The sequence below is a fragment of the Scomber scombrus genome, chromosome 18 (genome assembly GCF_963691925.1).
Source record: "Scomber scombrus chromosome 18, fScoSco1.1, whole genome shotgun sequence".
Taxonomy (NCBI): Eukaryota; Metazoa; Chordata; class Actinopteri; order Scombriformes; family Scombridae; genus Scomber; species Scomber scombrus.
Window position 1 is genome coordinate 28,584,481 of NC_084987.1, and position 25,089 is coordinate 28,609,569.

The 25,089-nt window shown below is 41.1% G+C and overlaps 1 protein-coding gene across 1 annotated transcript in view; it reads left to right on the plus strand.

The window, feature by feature from the left end:
* mettl22 (methyltransferase 22, Kin17 lysine) overlaps window positions 1-25,089 on the plus strand; it is an 88,487-nt gene that overhangs the window by 29,128 nt on the left and 34,270 nt on the right. The window contains 2 exon segments of the mRNA XM_062439380.1: window positions 16,251-16,395; window positions 23,300-23,371. Of these exon segments, the coding sequence (XP_062295364.1) occupies window positions 16,251-16,395; window positions 23,300-23,371 (217 nt within the window).

A 25,089-nucleotide genomic window follows, 5' to 3' on the forward strand; every position in this document is an offset into this window, starting at 1 on the left:
ATAATAAAAACTAATATTACCAGAAAAACCGACATATGGGAGAGTATTTGTGACGAAGTCAATGCTGTTAGTAAAACCAAAAATATTCCACTCCAAAATTATTAAAAACAGGTGGAAAAACTCCGTCCTGTGCGTATTTTGTCATTGTGCCTCTGTCTCCTCCTCTCCACAGTGACAAAAGTCATCTGCACAGTGCGCAGCCGGTTAATATCTGTCCTTCAAAGGTATTATTTATAGAAGCAGTTAGCGTCACAAAAAATACCTTCAGGTTTGGTAAATCACAATGCGCGTGCTAAAAAACATATTTGCATTTTCTCCTCCCTGTATTTTGCACACTGGGGTTGAAACGCCCCATATTACATATTCATTATGGTAAACTACTAATATTACATTCATTATGGTAAATTACTAAATGGACAGCGCGTACTATCTTGCAGAGTTGAAAGACGCAAACCTCAGTGCACTGCGTTAGTAGATCAGCTTGCACATTTTTTGCGGGTGATGTCAATTTTGCACACGTTTTTACACACGCAAACCTTTAGTAAATCAGGCCCATAGTGTTGAATGTGCTTTCAAGCTTATAAGCCCTTTATATAGACCTGAGATAATACCTCTATCTTTGTTTGAGTCATATGCCCTTTTAAACAGGCCTAACAGCTGTTTACTTGATTCTGATACATATTGATCTTGTCATTAAAAAAATGTCTCAGCTGCAAGTAACGATAGAAATCCTGCGCCACTAATGAATATTTCTCTTTAATCCTTTCAAAACTAAGTAGTGTATTTTCCTCTATTATCTTACATAAAGCTGTTAGCGCTTAATTTTAGACCGTGAGACAGGGCCTCAAAATATGGAAACCGTTACCGAAAAAGTGGCAAAGGCTACCATACCTTTTGGCCTACCATAGCCTGGAATCTCAGCTTTTCAATGATGTATGATGGCTGATGTATGATCTGACAAGAGTAGCTGTTTTGAGTTATCACACATAATGTAAACTAAGGTTGAGAAAATAAAGCGTATAAATCAAGCAGAACACTGACACCTGAAAATCTATATTGGACATATTGGAATATTTTATTGTGTTATGTTTGGTATCATTTTAAAGGGGAGACTCTGAACTTCCATTTAAATCCTTTTGTGAACATTTTGGATAAGTACAGCCAACCTTGGAGCTCTTCAAACTTTTAATCACACACATTTTCCTGCCATTTCCGCCTAAGTCATCTTTTGTCTTTTAAACCTGTGGCACCAGGGAGTATCAGAGAAACAAAATCCAAACACTGAAATACTAGCATAACCCTAAGGATTCAGAAAATGTATCATTTACCCATCTGATTTGGAGGGGTTGATTTTCAGGGTTATATCAGACATGGCGTTTTCAAAGACCGAAACATGTAGTGTACTATTACCCCTAGGCTAATTTGTTGATTTGTCGAGTTGAAAGTCTGAGGTAAATATTTTTTAGAAAAAGTTGTTATTCAGCATTTTAAGCATTTTTAAATAGTTCAAAGGGTCCTTAATACATATCCACCACATATAATTTATATCAGGTCCCCACTTTCATGGAATTTACATTAAAAAATGAATGCCTTGTTCTCAGGCGAGAAAATACTGGTAAATAGGGTTAAAAAAAAAACTTTTATACATCACCATTAAACTTTCCCAGTTTATCACATACATTAAGACAAGTATTGGCAACTGTTCATGAGATTCTCCTTCAAAGTAAAAAAAAATCATGACTTCCTTACACATCAGCAACATATCAGTTGCCTTTGATCAGGCTCTCTACTGTACAGTTAAGCCTGACTTATACTTCTGCGTCACGTCGACGGCGTAGCTACGTGTAGCCCTCTGCGTCGACGCAGACTCCTACGCCGTAGCCTGACGTGCACCTCCAAAAAATCCTAACTACGCGTCACGGCAACGCAGACCGCAAGGGCTGTGATTGGTCCGCTCAAAACGTCAGTTCCTCTGGCAGTTGCTTTTTCCGGTCTTTCTTCCGGCAACATACCCCCTCCGCAAACGTCTTCTCTGTCGCCTGGGCAACAACATTAGTAATAAAACCAATTCTTCCTCAAGATCAAGGAGCTCCAACTCCTCGCTATTGTCTACTGTGACCGAAGATAAACAAGGATACGGATATGACTCCTCTGAAACCACACACACACACAATCACACCCCCTAGCGGCATGGCGGTGAATTGCAGAGCAACTTGTTCCCTCGACGCAGGGACTATAAATGGCTACGCCGTTGTTCCGACGCAGAAGTATAAATCAAGCTTTACAGAAATTCTGTGGGCACATAGAGACAGTCTTTCACACCATCTGTATGTTCTTGGGTGTGATTGGGAAGCGCTTCCAGGCTGCAGGCCTAAGGGACATATGCATTGAATCTGGAGCTGTGGCCGAGGGATCTGTCAGTGGTGTTTTGGATGGCCATAAGTACAATAGATCTCTGAGATTCCACAAAATCATGTATGAAGCCCTCCTGAGGCTAGTCTAGAATCAGTTTCCCCAGTGGCTCACAGAGAACCATCCTGATGCCCACGATCTCCTAGATATCCTGCCCCTAGTCTTGAGTGTCTTTTCTGAGGGTATATCATCAACCACTGTAGGAGAATCACTTGACCGTACAGTCTTCAGAAAGGTCCATCAGTACTTCTGTGAATTCCTGCAGCATCTCAGGTCTCAGCAAGGTCCACTGGCCAGCTTCTGGATGTCATATATTGACATGGTGGAAGTTGTACTAAACCTTGTGAGGGCATCACGTGAAGGGAAACTGGGCATTGCACATGGCTAGCATTCGATCAATCATCCCTTGGACCTTTGCCTATGATAATCTGAATTATGCAAGGTCACTCACTGCTTACTACTCAGAGATGAGCCACATTGAACATGAGAAATCAGGTCCGTACATGTTTCTCTGTGAAGGTGGCTTTTCGGCCCAGCTGAGTGCAACAAACACATTTGGCAGGGTTCCGATTGACCAGACCCTAGAGGAAACTGTCAATCGGGACACTCAGACAGCTGGAGGCACAAAAGGGTTCAGCTTAAACCCAGCAGCTGTCTCAAGATATTACCTTACTGCTGAGTACAAAAGCACTTACCTGTCTATATTGAAAAGCTCCCTGGGACTCCAACAAAATGACTGTTCTCACAAGGACCTTGGACAAAGCAGAATTGCCAAAGATGAAGAACACATTACAAGCACTGTGGATCTGTTGGATAAATCGCAGGTGGTGAGTCCCTTGTTTCTCTCTCTACTGGAAGTATAGCACCAGCAGATGTTGCTGAAGACCTTCTGAATGCACACACCATTGGCGAGAATGCCTACAGAACCTTCTCTGCTGAGCGTGTTGAGAGTAATCCTCCTGCAAAGCAGTTCCATGCAACACTCTCAAGAAGAAACTGAAAACGTTCTCCTCAATGCAGGGAAAGGCAAAGACATGCAAAACTGGGAATAAAGAAGTTATCCTCAAAGCTGATTATCGAATATTTGCCCACATGGTACTGATTGCACAGAGTAGACAGCTCAACCTGAAGGAGGTGTTATCTCATCCCCTTGGACCACTTCCGTGGGCTCTTGCTTCACCAGATGGCAATGTGAGCAAGACTTGCAAATCCTCACTTGCCAAGCAACTGCTCAAGTTCCCATGTGTTGCTGAATCATTGCCATTAAATTCCACCTGCGTAATAAATGGCATGGCCCTTGTTCAGAAGCTGAACGGTGATGGCAAGACATTTGCTGATATTGCAGACTATGTCTTGTCCACTGTGCTAGCTGAAGCAAGTCACAGCACCCGTGTTGACATTGTTCTTGATGTATATAATGAGGCTTCTATCAAACACATGGAGAGAGTGGCCAGAGGTGCAGACTCAGGCACAGAGGTCAGACAGATCACTGCAAGGCACAGAGTTCAGCAATGGAAGAAATTCCTACAAAGCAACAGCAACAAAACAAATCTTGCTACCTTCTTGCTCAAAGAGTGGGGCAAAGAACAGTCTAGAACAAGACTGAGTGAAAAGGTTCTGTACACTACAACCAAAGATCCAAGCTGTTACAAGCTGACCCAACAGGGAGTGCACAAGGTAGCAGACCTGTCGTCCACTCAGGAGGCTGACACCCGTATGCTACTCCATGCTTGCCATGCTTCAAGGACTGGTCACAAATCTGTCATCCTTATATCTGATGACACTGATGTCTTGGTGATAAGCCTGGCTACCAGTGACGCACTCACATGTGACCTGTTCCTGAAGACAGGGACAAAGAATTACGTTACGTAAACGTTACGTAAACATCTCACAACTCACTCGTGGTCTGGGTTCACAGTTGTGTCAGGCTTTGCCTGGTTTACACGCATACACAGGCTGCGACACTGTAAGTGCATTTGCAGGTCGTGGTTGAGTATCAGCCCTAAAACTTCTTCAGAAGAATGAAAACTTCTGTGAGATCTTTCAGAAGGTTGGGGCAGACTTGACTATGACACCTGAGTTGTATGCAGCCTAACAGGAGTTCACATGTCAAACGTACAGCTCCAAGTCCAGAATCACCAACATCAATGAAATGAGGTATGCACTTTTTTGTGCAAAGAAAGGCGTAGAATCCTGGCAGTTACCTCCATGCTCAGATTCAATCAGGAAGCACTGTCTCTGAGCTAACTATCAAGGTGCTATCTGGAGAAGATGCCTCGAGAACAACCCTGAAGTTCCTTCCCCAGTTGAGCATGGGTGGTCTAGAGTGGACCAAGATGGTGACTTGCAGCTCTCCATAGACTGGTTCAATGTCTATGTCCTCTTTAATCTTCTTCTGTATCGGTGAATAATTATGTTGTAATAGTTCTGTAAGATCCTTCGGTATTATAACCCCCAAATATTTAAAATATTCAGTTTGCCACGCTAGGTGGTACTTACTCTTAATTTCATCTGGTGGGTTGTAATTATATTTAAGCAGTTGTGTTTTATCATATTAATTTTGTATCCAGATAATCGACCAAAATATTCATATGATTGCATTAATTTGGGTAGAGAGTTTGTTGGTTGACCCAGAAATATCAAAATATCATCCGCATAGCACACCAATTTATGTTCTTTCCCACAGATGTTAATGCCTATTATTTCTTTGTTTTGTCTTACATATTGATTAAATGGTTCTAAATATAATGCAAATAATAACAATAATAGTGGTGAACACGCACAGCCTTGCCTTGTGCCTCTTTCCAAAGTAAAACTATTTGATAAGCAGCCATTTACTTTAACTCTAGCCGTGGTTTTATTATACAATGCTTGTATTGTTTTAATTATTGTTTCGTGTAGGCCAAATCTATGTAAGACTCGATAAAGAAAACTCCAGTTCACTGAGTCGAAGGCCTTTTCCGCATCGATACTAATTACCATTGCTGCTATTTTATTCTTTTGGATGTGGTTAATAATTTGTAATGTTCGTCGGATATTATCTTGCGTTTGATGCTCTCGAATAAAACCTGTCTGATCATTATTTATCAAATTAGGTCTAAACCTTTCTAGTCGTCGGAACGACACCGTCGTTGACCTTTTGAAATTCTGCGTCAAGGGAACGCGTTGCTCTGCAACTCGCCGCCATGCCGCTTGGGGGTGTGTGTGGTTTCAGAGGAGTCATATCCGTATCCTTGTTTATCTTCCGGTCACAGTATCATGTTTTTTTTTGTTTTTTGTTGGTCACAGTAGCATGTAGCATTGTGCTATGTGCGTGATGTGCGCTAATAACAGAAAACGCATAACTTTTGTTCATTATTAATAACAATGGCGGTGTTACAGGAAGAAAGACCGGAAGAAGCAACTGCCGGAGGAACTGATGTTTTGAGCGGACCAATCACAGCCCTTGCGGTCCGCGTTGCTGTGACGCGTAGTTAAGATTTTTTGGAGGTGCACGTCAGCGTAGCTACGCCGTCGTTCCGACACAGAAACACAAATCAATCATTAGCCATGATAGAAGTAAATAGCCTATAAGCTATATTAAGAACTGATATTGGTCTATATGATCCACATTCTAATTTATCCTTATTTTCTTTTGGAATGGCAGATATTATTGCTTCCTTCCAACTGGTTGTTGTTTGTGCCTTCTTTAAAGCCCAATTCAATGTAGGAAGCATCACTGGTATTAGCTCTTCTTTCAGCTCCTTATACCATTCTACCGTATAACCATCTGATCCTTGTGATTTGTTTAATTTGAGTTTACTTATTGTTATTTTTAATTATTTTTCTGTTATGTCCTCAATCATTATTTTAATCTGTTCTTCATTTAACACTGGTAATTCCAGAGAATCCAGAAAACTATCTATTTCAGCTGCGCTGCACCCTGTTTTTTTGGAGTAAACAGTCTTATAAAATGTTTCAAAGGCTCCCAGCATTTCGTGTAGTTTTCTTTTTGTTGTTTTTGTCACTGGATCTTTAATTTTGTGAATTGTGTTCTGTGCGGTTTTCTTCTTAAGTTTCCAAGCCAGAACTTTTATTGATTTATATCCGCCTTCATAATATCTTTGTTTAAGAAACATAAGATTTTTCTTAATTTCATGCATGGTCAAAATATTAATTTCGTTCCTCGTTTTTGGGATTTCCTCCAATAAATCCTGTGCTGTTGTCTTTTTATGTTTTTTCTCTAATTCTTTTAATTAGGGCCCGAGCACTGACCAGTCAGTGAGGGACCTATTGCTTTTGCCAGGATTCTTATTATTAGGGCCCGAGCACTGACCAGTCAGTGAGGGACCTATATTTATTGCCAGGATTCCTATTATTATTAGGGCCCGAGCACTGACCAGTCAGTGAGGGACCTATTGCTTTTGCCAAGATTCTTATTAGGGCCCGAGCACTGACCAGTCAGTGAGGGACCTATTGCTCTTGCCAAGATTCTTCTTATTATTTTTCACGCTCTTATGCCGCCAAATGAATCGCTTTTTTGGTGGCCTGAACGTACATGAAAACTCATGAAATGCTGCACACACGTCGCAGCTGGTGAAAATTTATTTAATTTAACGTGATTGGACGCAAGCGTGTAGTAAGGGGACTCAATAGCGCCCCCACACGTCGGGTCATGTGACCATAAATCCTCTCGGATCTGCATGAAATTTCCATATGTCATAGGTCTCATCGGATCATTGGGAAATTAATTTTGTGGAATTTTTTTACCAAACAGGAAGTTGACCACGCTGTGTGGCGTGCATCGATTTTCATTTTTCTAACACTGTTTTGAGGACTTTACGATGTTCACAGAATCATGAAACCTGCCACGTAGGTTTCAAATCATGAGCTCTTTCATCTGATACCACATTTGCCCATCATTTTGCCCCAACAGCTCAGTAGCGCCCCCTATTGCCTTTTCCCACTTAGTATGTACTGACAAACTCTAAAACTCACCAAATTGGACACTTGTCAAGACTCACGAATATTATTTTTTGGTATAAGCGCAACCTTTTCAGTGCCAAGATGACTCTACAGCGTCCCCTATAACATTAAAAGTTGAAGCCCCGCCTTCTACCTACACGTTCATGAACGAAATTTAGGATTCATATATATCATGACCAGACGCAAAAAAAAGCCTCTTGGACCAATACCCTAAGTACAACAGGAAGTCGGCCATGTTGGATCACAGGTGCATTTTCTCCGCCATTTTCAGGCCTCGTACTGTAACGCACTCCTCCTACAGTTTTGACTCCAGAGACTTCAGATTCGAACTGTATCATCTTTAGACCTTGCTGATGTAAACTTGACAACAGATTTTACCTACGTTACACCAGGTGGGCGTGGCAGTCGTTTGTTTGTATAAACAAACAACTCCTTATAACTTCTCCATACATTGTCGGATGTTTATACATGCAGCTCGTGAAATGTCACACCTGGTGAAGCCGTTTCAATTTCAACATCATTGGGGGTGGGTGTGGCAAGGGGTCTCCATAGCGCCCCCTAACAGCAGGTCATGTGACCAAAAACTTTGTCTGATATTCGTGAAACTTACAGGACTCATAGCACTCATGGGTAAACCCCCAAATTAATTTTTTCAAAATTTTCGCTCTAACAGGAAGTCGGTTATTGTGCATTTCCTGCGTCAATTTTCCGCTTTTCCCACATAGTTTACAGGACTTTCCCATCTTCACAGAATCACCAAATTGCCCACATAGGTTCACACTCAGGAGCACTTTAATTTGAGACCATAAATGCCCCTGGGCGTGGCAAAACAGCTCAATAGCGCCCCCTAATGCCTTTAGCCATTTTGTACATTTTCACAAACACCTTAACTCACCAAATTGTACACATACGTCAACAGTCACACATATTGACTACTGACAAAGTTTGGGATTTTTAAGTGAGAAGATGACTCCACAGCGCCCCCTGGAAGATTTCAAAGTTTAAGCCCCGCCTCCCACATTGACATAGAGAAATGAAATCGACAAGGCCTATGTATTATGTCCAGACGCACAAAAAAGCCTCTTGGACCCATACCCTACGTCCAATAGGAAGTCAGCCATCCAGGCTAAAATGTTCAATCTGGATGATTTTTATTATTATTATAGTTTTACGCCTTTTTGACAGCCTAAACATGCCCCAAAACTCACCAAAACTTGCAATCATGTCCAATCCGGTGAAAAATTTTATATTTTAAGGATCGCGGAAATGGATTAATAGCGCCCCCTAGAAAATTTTAAAAATCAAGCCCCTCGACTCAGATTGACATAGACAAACCAAATTCGGTAAACACATGTATCATGTCCAGACACACAAAAAAGCCTCTTGGACCCATACCCTAAGTCCAACAGGAAGTCGGTCATCCAGGCAAAAATGCTCAATCTTGATGATTTTTTGGCCCTTCACCCACATTCCTTTGTGCCGAGAAGTCACTCAGACCCATTTGTGGTCTTAGTTTGCCATCCAGTGGAGACATTAACCCCATCACACAATTTTCACTTAAAGACACAGGAGCAAAGACATCTACATGCCAGTTTTGACAGCCCTGCGACTGCCGCACGCACCGACATGCACGTACAGCATTACAGTTGGGGGGAAACCGGGGGGGTGCGAGGGCCCTTCGACACTGCTTGCAGTTTTAATTTATTTTGTAATTCTCCCAATTTCTTGTTTCTCATCTTTTTTTTGTAGGAGGATATTGCTATTATTTTCCCTCTCAGGACAGCCTTGAGGGTATCCCATAGAATGGGATGAGATACATCTCCCCTATCATTCATTTCCAAGTAGAAGTGGATCTCTTTTTGTTTTGATCTGTTCTTTAAAGTGAGGGTCATTGAGCACTGAATTTCCAGCTATTCACTTTTGGTTGTAGATTTTGATCTACAGACAGGTATACAGGTGCATGATCACTTAAGTCTATTGTCCCAATTTCACAGGTGTTTATTTTGTCTTTATCTTTTCCAAATATTATAAAATAATCTATTCTCGTGTATAATGTGTGGGGTGAGGAGTAATATGTATAGTCCCTTTGATTGGGATGCAAGTCTCTCCATATGTCAATTAAACCAATCTCCTCAAATAACATTAATTTTCTTAACCAGTGACTTCGTGTTCGGTGCTTTCCCATTAGAGGTATCTAGTTTTGGCTGTAAATGTATATTTAAATCTCCCCCACAGATTAAAAGGCCCACTGTCTCTGATATCATTACATCAGCAACTTTCTTAAAGAAGTGGATGTCGCTTCCAGGTGACACATATACATTTAACAACGTAATTGGTTTTCCGTCAATGTTTCCCCTTACTAATATGAATCGTCCCTCCTTATCATTTATCTCGAATAGTTTTTCAAAGTGTAATTTGCCTGATAAAAGGATAGCAACTCCTCTTCGTTGTCCGTATTTATAGGAAGAGGAAAACACACTTGTATAACCCATTCTTTTCAGTTTCTCATGTTCCTTAAAATCCAGATGGGCTTCCTGTAGGTATACTATTTGTGCTTGTTCCCTCTTCATTTTAGTTAGTATCTTATTGCGTTTTATTGGGTTCAACAGACCATTTACATTATAAGAAATAATTTTTATCTTGCCACTAGTCATATTCTAATTGTCTGGGTGTTTTTGAAGTAGCAAAAGCCGGTGTAATCCATACACTCCCTGAACATACATAACCAACTATTATACAAACATTAGAGCTGTATAGAACGACAGCTGCAAAACGAACCCTTAGTTGTCCTTGAACAGATAGAAAACATAAAGAAAATATGTTGACTTCCAAATGTGGGGTCTCTAATATGACCCTAAATAATGAAAGGGGGGCCTTGAGGGGGGGCCTCTCTCACCTGTTGGTGGGAAAGGGCCTTCATTTGCCATCCGGCTAGTGTCCTTTCTTTCCGCAGCAAATGTGAAAACACCCAACCATGTTTATTGTCTCTATTGCCACACATAGTTCCTATCTTTAAATTAAAGAAATCCTTAATAGTATATGCACCTTGCCTCAACGGTCTCTTCGGGACGTCTTTAAAAAAACAACTCACCATCAGTCACCTTATCATATCAGTTTTCCGTGTCCTGTTCTTGGCGTTTGAATGCTTGTAGTCTCTCCTTATAATTCCGGATCCGATCCTTATTCACCTGGCCCTTGGTCTTTCTCGCTGTGCGCCACGATAGATGTCGGATCTGCTCCAAAAAGGTCTCCGGGCGTTTGATGACCGTTACCGGGTATCCCCTCTTTGCCAAGTCGCTAGTCGCCTCCTCCACCGAGCCATATAACACAGTTCCCTCCGGATAGAAGACTGTCATTTTTGCTGGGAACGGGGTTTGGAACTGGATTTTCTTCTCCTTCAACACAGATTTCACCTCTGCATACTCCTTCCGCTGCTTCAAAACCTCAGGTGCATAATCATGACCCAGGTTAACTTTGTTGCCCAAATAATCAAACCCACGTTTCTGCCAGGTTAGTTTTAAAATTGCTGCGTCGTCTTCCGATCCCTCTTTGACACCGTGTATTCTAATATTTTCTCTCCTGGATCGTCCCTCCAGGTCCATCAGCTTGGCATACATTTCAATATGAAGTTTGAGCATCTCCGTTACTGCTTCCTCATTAGCTTGTATTTGAGTTTCAGCGTCCTTGATCCTTTCCTCCGCTCTTCCACTCTCTTGTTTGTTTTATTTATATCCTCTCGGATTCCCTTAAGCTGCACACCATTATCTTTCCTAAATTCCCTCAGTTCTCTAAGTATAAGATCCAGGCTGGCGCCGCTAGCTTGTTCCCCTTCGTCGGTTAGCATGTCGTTATCCTCCAAGGCGCTGCAAGCAGGTGAGGTTTTCGTCACCGTTTCCCCTCGTGTAGCTCACTCTGTGTAGATTTCTTGGCATCTTAAAGCCCTCACCTTAATTTTTCTTTAGCACTAGTCTTTATGAATTTGAGTTGCTGTGGGCTGTTTTTACAGAGAAGGATCTCTGAGAGGTACGATTTAAACCAACTCAAAGCTTTGATGCCTACACAGTGTTCAAGGCGTGATAGGAGAATTGTATGATCCACTGTGTCAAACGCCGCTGTCAGGTCAAGAAGAATTAAAAAGGTACACTTACCAGAATCAAGGTTTAACAAAAGATCATTAAAAACGTTTAAAAGAGCAGTTTCAGTGCTGTGAAGAGGTTTAAAACCAGACTGAAACAATTCACAAACATGGGCCTTTTTAAAACTTCTTGGAGTTGGTTAGAAACGACTTTCTCTAAAATCATGGAAATAAAACAAAGTTTGGAAATCGGCCTAAAATTAAACAAAACCGAGGGATCCAATTTTTTCTTCTTCAAAAGAGGCTGCACCATGGCATGTTTGAAGGAGGATGGAACACATCCAGAGCTGAGACCCCGATTTATAAAAAAACAAAATAAAAGACTCAACTGAGCTGAAAACCTCTTTAAAAAAACGGGATGGAATGCTGTCGGATGGGTGGTTAGCAGGACGGAAGTGTTTCTTTCAATGAGTGTAGAGAGAGAAACAGGCTCAAACCGACAGCTGAGCTTGCTGTGGGAACTGAGGGGTCCTGAGCAGACTGAGGGAGCGGGGACCTAAGAGTAGAAATCTTATTGATGAAGAACTGCAGAAAATCCTCGCACAGAGGATTCAATGCAGACAGCATCACAAGGATTCACAAGAGAGTCCAATACATTGAAAAGAACCTACGGTTTGTGAGCATTTGCGGAGACAAGTGAGGAAAAATATTCAGTTTTTGCAGCTTTAACAGCCTGCTGATAAGTTAGCAGACAGTCACGTAGGAGATGTCCCCTGGCTCGTCGACTATAAAGGCACAGGCTCCTTTGCGCTGGTCCCTTTTGAAGCTTCTGTGACGTCACCGGACTTCTGGTGACTTCAGTTGTCTCTCAGCCAATGAGGCTGGGGGTCACCTGAGTTTGAATTGACCCTTGGGCTTGGTGGGGTAGGGGTCTGGCACCCTTTCTTTTGTTCTGAGAGGGCAAAGAAAACTCCACTCAGGCTTCCCTGATTCATGATTCAACATTAAAGTTAAGGCCCAACATTACCATGTCAGTACTTTGTATGCACACATTTTCAGAGCAAAATCTATACCCCAAAAAATGTCATTTAAAACCTGTTTTCTCCATTCGTTCAGCTGCCAGATGGCTAAAATTGTAACCGCCAATTTTTTATAGATTGTTCACATGCTCAGAATTTTTTTTTTCATAAATATATTTATTATGGTTTTCTGTTTTAATACAAAAACAATAAAACACACACCATAATACAACAATAATAATGAGCACATAAAAGAGAGAAGAAAAAAAAACTAAAAATAATGGATGATAATTGAGCTATATACAGGGAATCAGAAAGTGTGGAGTTACAGTCTACAATAAATAAACGGAGTGTCTATTTGCACCCCTGGTATTTGCACCCCGGACATTCATCTTCCACGCCAGCAGAAAAGGGCGAATTTAGAAAGGTTTCATCTCTAATGTTTGTTCTAAAGACATTTTTAGGACGTAGGACGTCATTAGTCAGGAGACTCTGGTTCGAGTCTTTGCAGCAGAAGTTATTTATTGATAATATTTTCAGCGGAAAAAACTTTGCTACATTTTCACTTGTTAAGTAAATGCATACAACCTGAAAATGTCTGAATTTACAACTTTCAGTTTGTTATATGATAGGAATCACAATTTGACAGATCTATGGTTGCCATGGTTACCAAATACATTTCAGACCTCTGAAGTCTCAGGCTGTGAGACACACATTTCAAGCTGCTCACACGCCACACCAGACATTTCTCACACCGAGAAGTGATAGATCTCACTGGACACAAATTATTATATGATATACAGAAGAGAACAGCAACATATATTTATCCCGCTGTCCCGGTGGGATACGGGAGTCTTCCGCATATCTCCAGACGCTCCCCCCCGACAGCATGCACTCCTGTACTGGGGTGCAAATAGCATACATTGATATTTGCACCAAGACGGGTGCAAATAGAACACTTTGCTATATATACCAGGGTACAAATAGCATACACTTCTAATTGTACTGAGTGCAAATAGCATTCATTGATATTTGCACCAGGGGTGCAAATAGCATTTGCCATAAATAAAACAAAGATATATAAAATGGATAAGCAAAAGGAAAGATATAGAAATTTCGGTAGAATGTTCATTTTAACAATATTAATACGTCCGATAAGGGAGATAGGGAGTAGGGTCCATCTGTTAATTGACTCAATTACCGATGTTATGGTTGGATCATAGTTTGTTGGGATCAGGTCTTCAATTTTAGGTGTCATCTTTATTCCAAGGTATTTAAACCATCAGGAGAATTATTAAAATCAGTGTGGACCGGTGGGTTTAGTCTTTCAGATTGTTTAAGAAAAAGTATGTTTATTGGAATTATTTACCTTGTAACCTGAAAATATGCCAAAGTCTTCATAAGTTTCTTAATTGATGGAAGTGACACCGCAAGATTTTTTACAAATAAGACTGTCATCCGCATAAAACGCTATGCGGTTATCAGTTCCCCCAATTTTGATCCCACTGATGTGAGTATGTGATCTGATTGCTATGGCTAGTGGCTCGATTGTGAGCAAGAACAGCATGGGAGAGAGAGGGCACCCCTGGCGGGTGCCCCTCTTTAGTGTGAATGGTTGTGATATTATACTGTTGGTCAGTGCCTCTGCCAAGGGGTATTATACAAGATTTTGATCCACCTGCAGAAGTTCTTCCCGAATCCAAAACGGGGTAAAATTTCAAAGAGATCTGGTCACTACACTCTGTCGAAGGCTTTTTCAGCATTGAGAGATAGAATGGCCGTATCAGAAACCTCTCCCTCCGTATACAGGATATTAACAAGTCTCCTGATATTATGAAAAGCCTGCCTGCCTGCACTAAAACCGTTTTGGTCAATGTTTATTAAGGAAGGGAGGTATTTTTCGAGTCTTAGAGCTAGTGCTTTGGCTATTAATTTTGTATCTGAATTGAGGAGTGATATGGGTCTATAGGAATCACATCTGGAGGGGTTTTTTTCTGGTTTTAGGATAACTGTTATTAATGCACTCTGCAGAGTTGGGGGGAGGCAGCCTTTTTCAAAGGTCTCATTAACCATTTCAAGGAGTGGTGGTAATAATTTATCCTTGAAAGCTTTATAAATGTTGATAGGAATTCCATCTGGGCCTGCTGTTTTCCCACATTTCAATTTAGTTAAAGCCTTAGGTAGTTCAATTAGTTGAATTGGAGCATCTAAATGTTCTCTTCCTTCTTCTGATAGGAGGGGGAACTGTATGTCATTTAGGAAGTTCATTTGGATCGTTGTATCAGAGGGGGGTTCTGAATTATATAAGTGACTATAGAAATTGTTTTAAGTGTTATTAATTTCTTTAGGATCATAAGTTATGTTACCGGGTTCTTTTTCAATTTGGTTCATCGTTTTCTCACCCTGCAAGGCTTTAATGCGCCAAGCTAGTAGTTTTCTAGCCTTTTACATGCTCAGAATTTAATTTAACTGCATTGTATGACTGCTGCAAACATTAGTAGTAGTAGTGGTGAGTTATTTCAGAAAAATGCACATAAAAATAAATAAAATAATAATAAGGTATTAAATAAAAGGGAGAAAAAAAAAGGTCACATTAACTTTTAACTGAATTTCACCCAATAACATGTCTTCAGAAGTTTCACTCTTAAGGGCCGTCCACACTGAGAATAACTATATCTAATAATTATAAATGTATAATTTTAAATGTCGTTCCAATTCGAGTTGATGGCAGAGTCCACACCACAACTATAACGATAACGATGGAGGAGAACAATATTGTTGCAATCACTTTCAGAGCAATTTGATGAAGATAAAAACGCTGACTGTCAAACAATCTTATTTATTTATTTGAATGTGGCTTCACCCCTCTCTCACCACGGTCTGACACGCTGGAAATCTTTATAATTACAAAAATGCTTGAACTTTGTTCTTTATTATAATGTAAAAAAAACAACAAAGTTAGCGGATCTTTGAAAGCATAATATAGTTGTTTAAATTTTATGTGGAATCAAATAAAAATAAACATGGTGTGTTGTGTACACACATATACATATATATATATTATTATATTTTTATATTTATATATTTTGATTTGTGTGTATGTATGTATATATATGTATGTATATATATGTATGTATATATATATGTATGTATGTGTATATATGTATGTATATATATATATGTATATATGTATGTACTGTATATGTATGTATATATGTATGCATATATATGTATATATATATGTATGTATATGTGTATATATATATATATGTATATATATATATATGTATATGTATATATATGTATATATATGTGTATATATATATATATATATGTGTATATATATATATGTGTATATATATGTATATATATATATATATATGTATATATGTTGGCCCTCCGTTATTATCGACCCTGAACCTCAGAACTGCCCAGTTCTCAAGAAATGTGATAACCTAACCTAAATAACGTCTTAATTCTAATCTGTATACATATCATGCAATATATCGTGTCAAACCCTCAATAGATAAGTGAAAACTTAAATAATTAGTTTTAGTTGACCAAATGTAATTCATTCTATTTTTTAAGTAAGAGCTTTATATTGCTTTAAATTCATTTTGATAATTAATCTTCAAAAGATTGAATATTTATATAATATGAATAGAAATGATGTCATTTCAACAGTAACACTTATGCATTGTACCATGAATTGTTTGTGTTGGGGATAGAGTTGATATTAAGAAGATAATAAAAGTGCAATTTCTTTTTTCTCACATCAGATATGGCGAGGTGCATTTCTCTTGGCGGACTTCATCCTCTCTAAGCCATTCATGTTCAAAGGAGCAACAGTCCTAGAGCTGGGAGCGGGAACAGGCTTAACCAGCATCATCATGGCAACCATAGCCAAAACAGTGTACTGCACAGGTACAATGCCATTAATGGGATATCCTAATCAAAGTTTGTACAGATCAGTTACCTTATGCCTTCTCTTTGAATATATTAGTCTGAAATGTAAAAAATGAACTATTCTGTGAATACACATGAATCAACTTGAGGTATGGAAGGCCCCTCTCTTGGTAACACTATGTTCAAGTAATCTCAAGGCAAAGGTCAATTTATTTGTTTTTTCTGCACTTTCAACTGCATCTCATGGTCTTCATCAGGGAATGGAGCTGGCTTCAGTGTCATCAGGTGACCACTAATGAAGAGTGTAAAATGGTGTTGAAAGGTCAGAAAAGGTGTGGGATTATTTTGTCACATATACTTATGACAAGGTCAGGAATGAACTTCCATGCTCAACTCATTGCAGTTGTATTCACAAAATACTCTATAGAAGTATAGAACTTAATTGTAGCTCTTTTCTTAATACAAATAAATAAATAAAAATATTTTGAAGTTCAGCTGAGCCAGTAGTGTGTGAATGGTAAGCTTCTCCTGATGAGCAGGTTAGCCTGTAAGGCAACTCCTGCCATCAGCTTGTGAATGTGTGTGTGAATGGGAGAATGTGACTTGTAGTGTAAAGACTGGATAGGCTATATACAGTGTCTATAAACAGTTCTCCTGTTATTGCTTCTATAAATGGAATCATGGTCAATATAATTTGGATTTTTTTTAAAAAGAATTTACAAAAGGGCAAACAGATTTCTACAAAGTAATATCAATTAATTAAAAATATATGATGTAAAATAAGTGATTGCATAATTATTTACCCCCTTTAAAGCTGCAGTATGTAGTTCTGAGAAAAAAGTGGACTTAGCCAGAAAGTTTGAACGAGTAAAACTTCCAGGTCCCTCCTTCTTCCTGTCAGCCGCACTGCAGCCCTGTCCAGCCCCTCCCCACAGAGGTACCTGCCGCGCACGAGTAGCCTTGTAACCACAGTAAGAGAGGAAGCATATTTGACCTAGTGAGAGTGCAGCAGGTGTTATGCAGGGCAAGGATGCTTCCGAATGACCTGGGATTTCCACTGGGAGTGGCTGCGTCGAGGTACGACTGCCTCACGGTTTTGCTTTGTCCTCTGCCCAGTGTCCTACCCCACCGGGAGCATTACATCAGAGGAGCGGAGCGTGCTCTGGGAGGGCAATCTGCCTTTTAAATTAAGTTGCACTGTTAATACAGTAATTACGGCAACCCAATCAAATCAGAACAAGTGCCTTTAGGCTACCGGAATTACTGCAGTAGCAGCGGTCCGATTTTGTTAACTTGCTCAAATTTAATTGATTTGGTCATTTTCTTTGATTTTTGTGCTTTTACCGTGGGTCAGTAGGCTATGTAGATAAATTATGTCTTTATCTGTCAGTTTTATTTGTATTTGTTGCTGACATATGATCGGGAGTCTGCATGGGTTGTTTTATTTTGATAGTTGACCGGACGTTTTATGCTGATTCCTGTGTCTGACTTCCTGTCTGGTGCGATATGCTCTGCTGGGCTTGACGCGACTTTGAAATAGTATGCGCTCCGCAGGGGATTGGGCATGCCAGCAGTGTGTGCACAAGCGCCACTGACACTTCTCAGACACTCCTCCTGGCTCTGATTGGTTGTTTTGATCCGGGATTCTTGCAAATGGCATAACGACCACTTGATGGACACAGAGACCCCTAATTTTTTCACAGCTGATTTGTATCTTAATCTACTGTCAGAACATAATGACAATTTTATCAAATATAACACAAAAATAGTTAAATACTGCAGCTTTAAAAAGACTGACCTTATTCAACGTATGTACAGCCAATTGGTGCTAGTAGTCCCACAAATAGTGAAATGGAGATCACCTGAGTGCAATGAATGTGTATCAAGTGATTGTAGTATAAAGACACCTGTGTCTGGAAGGTCCATTTACTGGTTAATCAGTATTCCTGCTACAATTACACCATGAAGACAAAAAAAACTCCAAGAAACTAGAAATAGAAATGAGGGGATGGATACAAAAAAAATTCCAAGTCACTGAACATCCCCTGGAGTTCAGTTAAATCCATCATTAAGAAATGGAATGGTAAATGGTAAATGCGTATATAGCGCTTTTCTAGTCTTGTTGACCACACTAGTAATCCAAAGTTTGTTATTGTGGAAACAGCGTACAGTCCTTGTAGGTAGGACTGTGTCTCTACAGAAGTTGATGTAATCAGTAAAGCAGTCAACCTGTCTGTCTATGTGGATACTGTTCTCCTCTGTTTCCAGCAATACATTCCAGTCTGTACGTTCAAAGCAGTCCTTTAGAACCTCAGTAGCCTCTGGTGTCCATTTCCTGACTGAGTTTAGTTGCAGGCTGCCTCCACACACAGGGTTTGAACAAGTCTCAAGAAGAACTAAGTTGTGATCTGACCTGCCAAGTGGTGGTAAGGCAGTGGCTCTGTAAGCTTCTTTGACATTGGTATACAGCAGATCAAGGGTTTTATTTTCTCTGGTGGGACAATTAACAAACTGTGTAAATCCAGTCAGGTGGGAGGAGAGGGAAACATGATTGAAGTCTCCTGATATTATCAAAAGTGCCTCAGGATGTTTAGTCTCTATCTTAGCAGCGAAGTCATGTAGAACTTCACATGGAACTTCAGCAGTTGCCTGGGGTGGGATGTACACAAGTATTGTTATGATATGACTTAATTCTCTTGGTACATAATATGGTCTCATACTAACTGCCAATAATTCAATATCTGGACAGCACATTTTCTCCTTGACAGTAACATGTGCAGGACTGCACCATCTCTGGTTCACAAATAAAGCCAAGCCCCCACCTTTTTTCTTGCCACTAGCTTTAGCATCTCTGCCCAATCGTAGTGAAGCCAGGTAGAACCACATTGGAGTCTGAGATGTTTTGTTTCTGTAAAACCCATGAGACTACACTCACGGTATACTTTCTGAGTCTTCAATATCTCCAGTTCAACACTCTTGTTGGGCAGAGAGTTGACATTTCCCATGATGACTGATGGCAGAAAAGGCTTATATCTCCATTTCCAAGCCTTCACTTTTGCACCAGCACGACAACCACAGAAACACTTCTTTAACTCAGCTGGAATAGGGTGGTGTCCTCCAAACTTGCTCCGTTTCAATGAAAAAAGCTCTTCTCTTGAATAAACTCTTCTCTCCACAGAAGTATCCATCAGAAGTATCCACAGTTGTTGACAAAAATATGAAAAAAATAAATAAAAAATTCAGTAAAATTACAGAGCTACCAGACTTTGCTGCTACTAGTTGAAGCGCGTTCTAGTGCCCAGACGAATAACCTCTTATTATTCGTTGATCCACCAACATGGATTCGAAGCCAGTACGGTAAAGGTCTGACGCGGTCCTCAAGTGAGCATTGTCCTCAACCTCGGCTGAAGCGGTGCTGATTTCGGATCTATGGCGAAGAGAGGGGGAAAGAAAAGAAAAGGAAAGCACTGTCAGCCATTGGTGGTTCGGAAGGATAGCTGTGTGCCCCGCCTACGCGTAGCCTGGTGAGGAGCAAAGACAAAAAAGAGAAGAAAGCGAAGAAACCTTGCGCCACTCCTTTTGATGCAGAAGGTGGAAGTGACGTTGGGTGTCTCTCAGCCAACGAGGGACAAGAATTCAAGGGGTTACCTGGGTTTGGATTTTCAGGGGCCTGAAAAGGTTAAATTTGAGCCACAGGCTGAGTTCATTTCCACAGTAAAGTCCAGGCCCAATGACACATCGAAATGTGGACTGGAGGAGCCGGGAATTGAACTGCAGATCTTCCAATTGGAGGACGACCGCTCCACCTCCTGAGCCAAGGCTGTCCCGGCTGAAGCAATATTGCACATGTGTAAATCTGCCTAGAGCCTTTCTCATAAACTGAGTTACTGTGCATGAAGGAGACTAGTGAGGGAAGCCACCAAGACACCTATACAACTCTGAAGGAGTTAAAAGCTTCAGCAGCTGTTGATGTTTACCTTGTTACCATGGCGGCTCCTGTGTTGGCCGCGGCTGCTCTGGCTCTCGACAAAAAGACAAAATTAAAATATAATAGTCAGACCATTCTGCATCTACACTTGGTAAGTAAGCCGGCAACCTAAAATCGGTATACTTTAGAACTTTTGGAATCCCTTGGACTGCTACAAAAAAGTGTGATGAGACCCACACAAATACGGTGCCTCCACTCAGCAACGGTCGCCTCAGGAGGAGACGTAGCCACCGAGAGAGGAATTAGAAGTGGGGCAAACGCGAAGGAGCTATGGCTAAGCTAAAAGCTAACCCATACAGACCACTGCTACCATCGATTTTGCTTGCCAACGTTCACTCCTTGGAGAACAAACTGGACCACCTGACACTGGAACTAACGTCAAGGAAGGAGATCAGAGACTGTTGAGCCCTGGTTTTTACAGAGACGTGGCTGAACGAGGATGTCTATGACTCCGCCATAGACATGGAGGGGCTAACATCATTCCAGTCAGATAGGAGCAGCGCACTCAGTGGTAAATCTTGGGGCGGTGGTGTGTGTATTTGCATTAGTAACAAATGGTGCACAAACCCTACAATAGTCTCTAGCCACTGCTCTCCGGACATTGAGTTCTTGACCATCAAATGTCGCCCAGTTTACCTACCCAGAGAATTCACTGTGGCAGTAATCATGGCAGTATACATCGCCCCCTATGTGGACTTTGCAACTCGTGGAGTCAACACACTGGACCATGTCTACACCAACGTCAAGGGGGCTTTCAAGGCACTCCCCCACCCTCACCTGGGCTCCTCTGACCACTCCTCAGTCCTGCTTGTTCCCACATACAAGATCAAAACCTGCTGTGAGACAAATGATTTTTGGCCAGAGGGGGGGGGGGGGGGGGGGGGGGGGGGGGGGGGGGGGGGGGGGGGGGGGGTGACATACTGCAAGGCTGCTTTGAGAGCACTGACTGGTCTGTGTTCAAAGAAGCAGCCACAGAACAACAAGTGGTCAATGTGGAGGAGTATGCAGAGGCTGTATCTGGTTACAAACAAAAGTGCACAGAGCACATCTGTGTAACAAAAACTATCACAGTACGGGCAAACAGAAGCCCTGGCTGACATGCTGAAAGCCCGTAACACTGCTTACAAATCGGGGGATGAGGTAGCCCTCAGCTCAGCTAGAGCCAATCTGAACCAAGCCATCAGAGATGCAAAGCGGGCAAACAGCCGGAAAATCCAGAGCCACTTCCATGACTCCAAGGATACTCAGCGACTGTGGCAAGGAATAAAATCCATCACGGATTACAGACCACCCCCCCCCTCACGGACTTCCTCAACAACCTGAACAGCTACTTTGGACGGTTTGACACACTCAATAACATACTAACCATAAAACCCCCCCCATCACCAGGATGACCAGGTTCTCTGTCTGGACCAAGCTGATGTACACCGGGCCCTGAGAAAGGTCAACTCAAGGAAAGCGGCCGGTCCAGACCACATAACTGGCCGTGTGCAGACCAACTGGCGCATGTACTTACGGACATTTTTAACATTTAGCATTTCCCTGCTATAAGCAAGCCACTATTATCCCGGTACCAAAAAAAACCCACTGTCACCTGCCTCAACGACTACCGACCCGTAGCACTCACCTCCACTATAATGAAGGGCTTTGAAAGGCTGGTGAAGGATCACATCATGGCAGTTTACCTCCAGCACTCGACCCACTACAGTTTGCCTACTGCCGAAACCACTCTACGGAGGATGCTGTGTCCCTCGCACTCCACCTGAGCCTGGAACACCTGGAGAAACAAAACACCCATGTCCGTTTGTTGTTTGTGGACTTCTCCTCCGCATTCAACACCATAATCCCCCAGCACCTGGTCTGTAAACTGGGTCCACTGGGTCTGAGTCCTCCCATGTGCAACTGGATTTTGAGGAAGTGAAACATCTGGTGGACTGGTGCACCAACAACAACCTGGACCTGAATGTTGACAAGACAAAAGAAGTCATTTTAGACTTCAGGAAGAACCATCCCACCCACACTTCTCTCTTCATAGGCGGCGCTGCAGTGGAGATTGTCCATTGCACCATGTTCCTCGGGGTGACCTGACCTGGATCAAGCACACATCCTCCCTGACCAAGAAAGCCCACCGGCGGACTGCACTTCCTGCGCCAGCTGAGGAAGGCGCACCTTCCCCCTCCCATCCTCACCACCCTCTACAAGGGCACGGTGGAGAGCATATTGACTAACTGCATCTCCATCTGGTATGAGGACTGCACTACCTCAGATTGGCAGGACCTGCAGAGAGTGGTGAAGGCCGCTGAGAGTCATCGGCACTCGTCTCACACCTATCAAGGACATGGCACAGAGTCACTACCTGTCAAAAGCCACCAAGATCATTGCAGACCCCACTCACCCCAACTACGGACTGTTCACCCTTCTGCCCTCAGGCAGACGGTACCGCTCCACTCGTAGCAGAACAGCCAGGTTCTCCAACAGCTTCTTCCCAACTGCAATAAGACTTTTGAACTCCCAGTAACCCCCCCTTTTAGAGATACTAGGAACCACACGTAGGCCTGCATGCTGGGAGCGCAGTGTTCTGGTAAGTACACAAGGTACTATAAGCTCTTTAAGATATGATGGAGCCTGACCATAAAGTTCTTTAAAAGTGAGGAGAAGTCAATCACTTATTTTACATTACATATTTTTAATTAATTCACTTTACTTTGTAGAAATCTGTTTTCACATTGACATTAAAATGTTTTTGTTTGTTAATTCTTTTTTTTTTAAAAGCCTAATTATATTGACCATGATTCCATTTATGATAGCAATAAAAAGGGAAAACATCCAAGGGACTGAAAACTTTTTATAGGCAGTGTAAGTGCAGTCCAGTTACCATTAACCAATAGACATTTCACTGTCTTCATGGCTGAAGGATCTAATTTTGTTTTACAGATGTGGGGGAGGACCTTTTAAGCATGTGCAAGAGAAATGTAATATTAAATTCACACTTGATGGAGCCTTCAGGTGAGATATCATTGTGAAATTCATATATATTTTTCTCTCATCTCCCCTCAACTATTCCCAATTCCCCCTGACACCATAGGCCCTGTTTCTGTACATGTTCTTAGTTTTCCTGGAGTACCTATGATCATATGAAATAAAAACTTGTATTTTTCATCCAGCAGTGAGGAGTTTCACTAGGAAAACAAAATGTACTGTATAGTAAAATTAACACTGTCTTCCTCTAGATCATCTCTGCTTTTCTCTCTTTGCTGAATGCATTTTTGACCAGTTTGACTCACTTATGCAGCATTGTGATTCGTTATCACTATCACTATATCTATTTTTGTGGGTCCATTATAACATTTCTGCTTTTAATCCATTTTGAGAGAATATATTAGAGGATTATGGCAAAAATGTGGTGTAACCATAAAAACCTTTTACCAAATAATGCAACTTGATTAAAACTGCATGATTTTAGATTATAACCTTTTTATATAAATACAGGTAATGGAATACAATTGTTCTAAATATAAAATTTAATCTGGGGAATCCTGTCAAGTCAAGTTAACCTCATGAAGTGTCTAGAAGTGTAACCACCATTTAAGAGGCCATTTTGTTAATATTGTGTGTTTATATAACAGGAAATGGTATTACAGAGAAGGATGTCTGATGATCACAACTGCTGCCTGACAAAATTAGAAGCTCTTAAAAATGACTCATAAACACACATTTCTAAGATTTGGTCAGGTTTGCTCAGTTTACATGCCAAATGGTGTGACCCTTGAAAAACATTGATAATACATAGGAACCATAAAAATGAATATTTACTTTTTACATTTGAAATATTGAGACCAAGGTCATGTGCTTCCACAAGTGTTCAAAGTGTCAAATTTGATTTTAAGATGAAGTGTCAAATGGTGTGACCGGTTACATTTTTTGAGTCCTATTAAAAGCCTTTCTGTTAGAGGCCAATTTTGTCAAATATCAGTAGTTTATGATGCTAATTCGAACCTTTAAAATACCTAAAAATCCAATAATTCAACTAAAGTAAAAATGTCACTCAAACATTAAAATTATTTAATAATTATTTACATTTGTGTGGACCCCAGGAAAGAGTAGCTATTGCCCAGCGCAATTGCTAACGGGGATCCTAATAAACAAACAATTTTCCCCATTAGATGCCATCTTCTAACAATGAAAAAGTGAGTCATCACAGAGCATGTGTGAATGCTGCTGCATGAAACAGCTGGTCGGGAAACATGTCTTCACCTGACCTCAACCACCTGACCCCTTTATAATATAATAACATCATCTCTGAACCACCTGACCTCTTTATAATATAATAACATCATCACTGAACCACCTGACCTCTTTATAATATACCGTAATAACATCATCTCTGAGCCAGAACCTGTGAACTCGCAACATCTCTCTCTCTCTCTCTCTCTCTCTCTCTCTCTCTCTCTCTCTCTCTCTCTCTCTCTCTCTCTCTCTCTCTCTCTCTCACAAAACTGTATTCACAATAGAAGATAAGTTATGAGTTGACTTACGACTTGTTGTCGTCTTGTTATTTGTACGATACAAAACACAAATTAAATTTTAAAATGAAATGACCATCCATCCATCTTCTTTCCGCTTATCCGGGGTCGGGTCGCGGGGGCAGCAGCGTAAGCAGGGAAACCCAGACTTCCCTCTCCCCAGCCACTTCGTCCAGCTCTTCCCGGGGGATCCCGAGGCGT